This window comes from Gymnodraco acuticeps, unplaced genomic scaffold (assembly GCF_902827175.1).
Source record: "Gymnodraco acuticeps unplaced genomic scaffold, fGymAcu1.1, whole genome shotgun sequence".
Classification (NCBI taxonomy): Eukaryota; Metazoa; Chordata; class Actinopteri; order Perciformes; family Bathydraconidae; genus Gymnodraco; species Gymnodraco acuticeps.
In genome coordinates, this window is record NW_022991375.1 from 4706911 (window position 1) to 4710926 (window position 4016).

Here is a 4016-nt window from a genome sequence, read left to right on the forward strand (position 1 = left end):
AATATGCAGCAAGGCAGGCATGCATGTGGGATCACACACATACAGGTGTGAATGCTCCCTTTCTCACACACACCGATCCCATCCTTTCTCCCGTCGGTTTTCTGATTGTATTGGGCATCTGTTGTTTACCCAGCTGTCTTTCATTGTGTCTGCTCCTGCTCTGTGTGACGTCTGACATAGGCTAATAAAGATGGTCGCTGATAGAGGGTTGGCACTATCTGCCAGTGTTGTGATGGCGGGCTTCTGAGTTTGGCAGAGTCTGATCAGAGCCACTCTTATTTCCCAGCATTCCTCTCCCTTCTAAAAAATAACAAGCGATTGGGCACTGGCAGTCTCTTGGGAAACGAAAGGCCTAGAGTGCAAAAACAGGATGGGAATTGGCTTTGAGAGACTGTTTTGATCATGACGAGCAGAAGCGGCGGGCGTCTAAAAGTTGGCAGTGGCAAGGCTAAGACCAAAGTGCAGGGCGTGATGGGAATGTATGGGCATTGGTCAAGGTGCCTGAGAACAAAGCTGCTGGAGAGGATGGACGGTAAAGATAGGCCTCTAAGTTAAGATACGCACATGTATATTTGTGTGTTTTTTGTCCTTAGTCCTGTTTTCTGCTCTCTGTGCTGAGATAAAGGTGTGCACTTCCTCATGAGCTTCCCTCTCCTTCCCGTTTCATACAGAAAGGAAGGAAAAGGGGAATTCCATGTTCATTCCATGTTCATTGGATTGGATGTAGGAGTGCAACTAGGCGGTGTCCAGATATAAATACTCTGTTTTCAGGATGTTGTTAACAAGATGAAAGAGTTTTTCCAACACTTGAACATAAATGTCTCTTCCTGCCTTTCTTTATCAATAATGACAAGCCTGTTCTAGGGAGACACATTCTTTTGAAGTGTTTACTTTGACAAGTTTTCTTCCATAATTCGAAAATAGCTTCCCAACTCTGATACCGCTGTTTTGACATGTTCTGATATTTTTGTTTTCCTGTTGTTTGACTCCAATGCATGTTGAGTAACCTTCTTCTCTGCTTCCTGAACCAGGTGGGGAGAGGAGAGAAACTATGATGGGTCATCAAAAAAATACTGGGTAAGTAATTTCAGTGTGTAAAACAAACCGAAAACCCTTTGCTCAAACATTGTGCTTTTTCTAATGAATAAATAAATACATTTAATGAAGGTGTTGTCTTTTCTGCTTTTTGCCTTATGTTCATGATTATAACCAGATACTGTACATGCATTCTCAAATCAAAATCTGCATCATCTGTACTAAGTTTCATACAATTTCCTCTTCAGATTGCTGCCAACTCCTGGGGAAAGAACTGGGGAGAGAACGGCTTCTTCCGTATCGCCCGTGGGGGACAAGGAGTGTGAGATTGAAACGTTTGTGATCGGTGTGTGGGGAAGGATCACGATGGAGGACAGCACAAACATCATCACCAACATCGTCGCCGACACATTTAGAGACACAGCCAGAAGCTAAAACCCCACAGAGAACTTTGTTTGAATCCCAACATATAGATGTGTTTTACACCAGACGAGAACCAGACCAAGAGTCTCAGAACTTCAGCACATCCCGTACCTGTCACAATGGCTCGGGACAGACACAAAATTAACCCTCAGAGCCCCTGAAACCCTGTCTTTTTATCTATACTTACATCAATCTGGGGTCAATATACCCCCTTGTCTCCTCACATATTTACCCTATAAAGAGACTAACCTCCCTCCCCTCTCCCTGTAACTCAAGTTTTTGGCACAAAAGCAACAAAGATAAACTCAACTAAGCTAAAGCTCTTAAAATAGCCTTACAACCTCAAGGTACAATGATCAAAGACCACACTTCCCAGAATCCTTAGTGTAACATCAAACCATGCTTATGTCAAAGTTTTGGCGATTGACAGGAGAAGAAGCTCAATCTTATTCCTCTTTGTCCTTCTTTGTCAACCTAACACCTTTAGTCTTTTCTTAATCTAGGATCTAGTCAGACTCAATTCAGAGGGACGGTTTGGAAAAGAAGAAATCTGAGAGCCAGATTATCAGACTTCAGAGAGACACCCAGCAAAGTGTTGTGTAACATGATAATGTAATATAGTTTGGACCCTTACTGACATTAACCTGTCAGCTATACAAGACGCACAGATGTTGCCTGATTCCCCCGCTTTTAGATGAGGACGCTTGTATGAGTTTGTAGACGCAGGCGCTTAGAGTTCTCACACATTCCAGTAAAAATGTAAAATCTAAAACTGAAAAACAGAAGATTTGATGTGGAGTATAATATACAAAAACTCAGATTTTGTATTTTCTGAAGATACAGAGCCACGAGACCTGCCATCAACATGAGTCCCAACACCACCAGTGAATCAGGCTTAATCTTTCACCCTTCTTCTACATATATTTATACAGTGTTCATGCACAAAGTAAAATGCTGTATAATTTTGCTGCAGGTATGAAATAAATATTTTGTAGATAAAAGAGTCACAATTAACAATCAAATGTAAAAAAAAAAAAGCCATGCTGCCATTCCTTGACTCCCCAAATCTCATTAACAATATTAATTAATGCGTAAGAGGTGGTAGAAAGATTTGATTGCCTTAAAAACCGAGTTGTTTTTGCACCACTGCAAAGAAAGAAAGTTTGGCTTATAGTAGTCTTAAATTGCTCCATTCTGTGTACACTGTTACAATTTGAGCAACAAAGTTATTTTTTTGTAGCTGTCTATATTGTGAAGTTTTATTTTACTACGTGTTTCGATGTACTGTATGTAGTAACTTTCATAGAACACACTCATCACTCACTCTGTTGCTTTTCTGCTACTGCATAATGAGGAGGATGAGGGGGGGGATACTGCTGCTGCTGAGGGCCACTCTGCTAAAAGTCGCTGCAGAATCTGTAGTTTTAAATGTAATAAAACCCCTTTTTAATAAGGGCAGAAACACCTTAAGACATTACCTTTGCAAATGAGCTGTTTGGCTTAATGTCATCCTTTTTATTAAGAAAGCATAACATGTTCAAACTTATCAGATGTGTGCTTCAGCGCTTTATGATCTTTTTCAGATCTTTTTGGAGCAAAGCCTCACTTGGGAAAAATAAATCATGGTGTATATTACCCATTACCTTAGATAACATCCCGGTGCACTTCAGCTGTAACTTCAAAAGCCTTTTTCATTTCTATATCATCACGTCTTGTGATCTTAAAGGTCCCTTTATCTCTTTCCTTCAGGCGTGATGAGATAGGCATAAAAGCAAAGAGAGCTGTCTGGATGGACAGGCAATGTGCAATGTGGTGGAGAGATAAGCAGCTATGGCAAGTTTCTCATGCAGCGTCCTGGATCTTTGTTTTCATTCGTAAGTAAGTGAAGACACGGGAAGATGGCAAGCAGCCTATTAACACGCAATAAACCACAGATTTATAATAAATGACAACAAGGATGTATTCGAATCTGAGACATGATTTTGTCAGTGTCCATTTATTTAGCTTATAGTATGTTGGATTAACGGCCTTTACGGTTCATGTTACCTTGGAACTAAATGCTATAATATGACACTTGATTAGTACGAAGAGGGGTTAAAAGAAAACAACCTCTGATATATAAGTATACTCTCAAGTAAATGTTGCCATGAACAATACGTGCCACATTCATTTTAGATTATTTGTATTTCAGATGGGACCAATACTATCTTTATTACAAAGGTGATCTGCAAAACCCAAATATCATATTCCACAGCGACCTTAACTAACATTCAGCAGCAGTTTTCTCCAACATCACAACCTCTCCTCCGAAACAAACCAACCGGGAGCTGCAACAGACATCCACTCAGAAGTTGTGTATTTTATGTAAAATGAATCCACTCCATATTCAATGATGTGTAGACTTCTATTATGACCAGATATGTAAATTATATACTTTTATTCCCTCGTTGCCCTGTGCAATCTTTTATTATCTTCCTGGTCTCTTGTATTGTGTGCACTAAATGCAATACCACATTAGTGTTCACCTGTTCGGCACAATAAAGTCTTTCCCAAACGTA

General features: G+C 40.1%; 1 protein-coding gene across 1 annotated transcript in view; it reads left to right on the forward strand.

Annotated features, from left to right (window-relative positions):
• The window catches only part of tinagl1 (tubulointerstitial nephritis antigen-like 1), a 23728-nt gene extending 19712 nt beyond the window's left edge, over window positions 1-4016 (forward strand). The window contains 3 exon segments of the mRNA XM_034241192.1: window positions 1032-1077; window positions 1284-1343; window positions 1345-4016. Coding sequence (XP_034097083.1) covers window positions 1032-1077; window positions 1284-1343; window positions 1345-1470 — 232 coding nt within the window. The 3' untranslated portion in view covers window positions 1471-4016.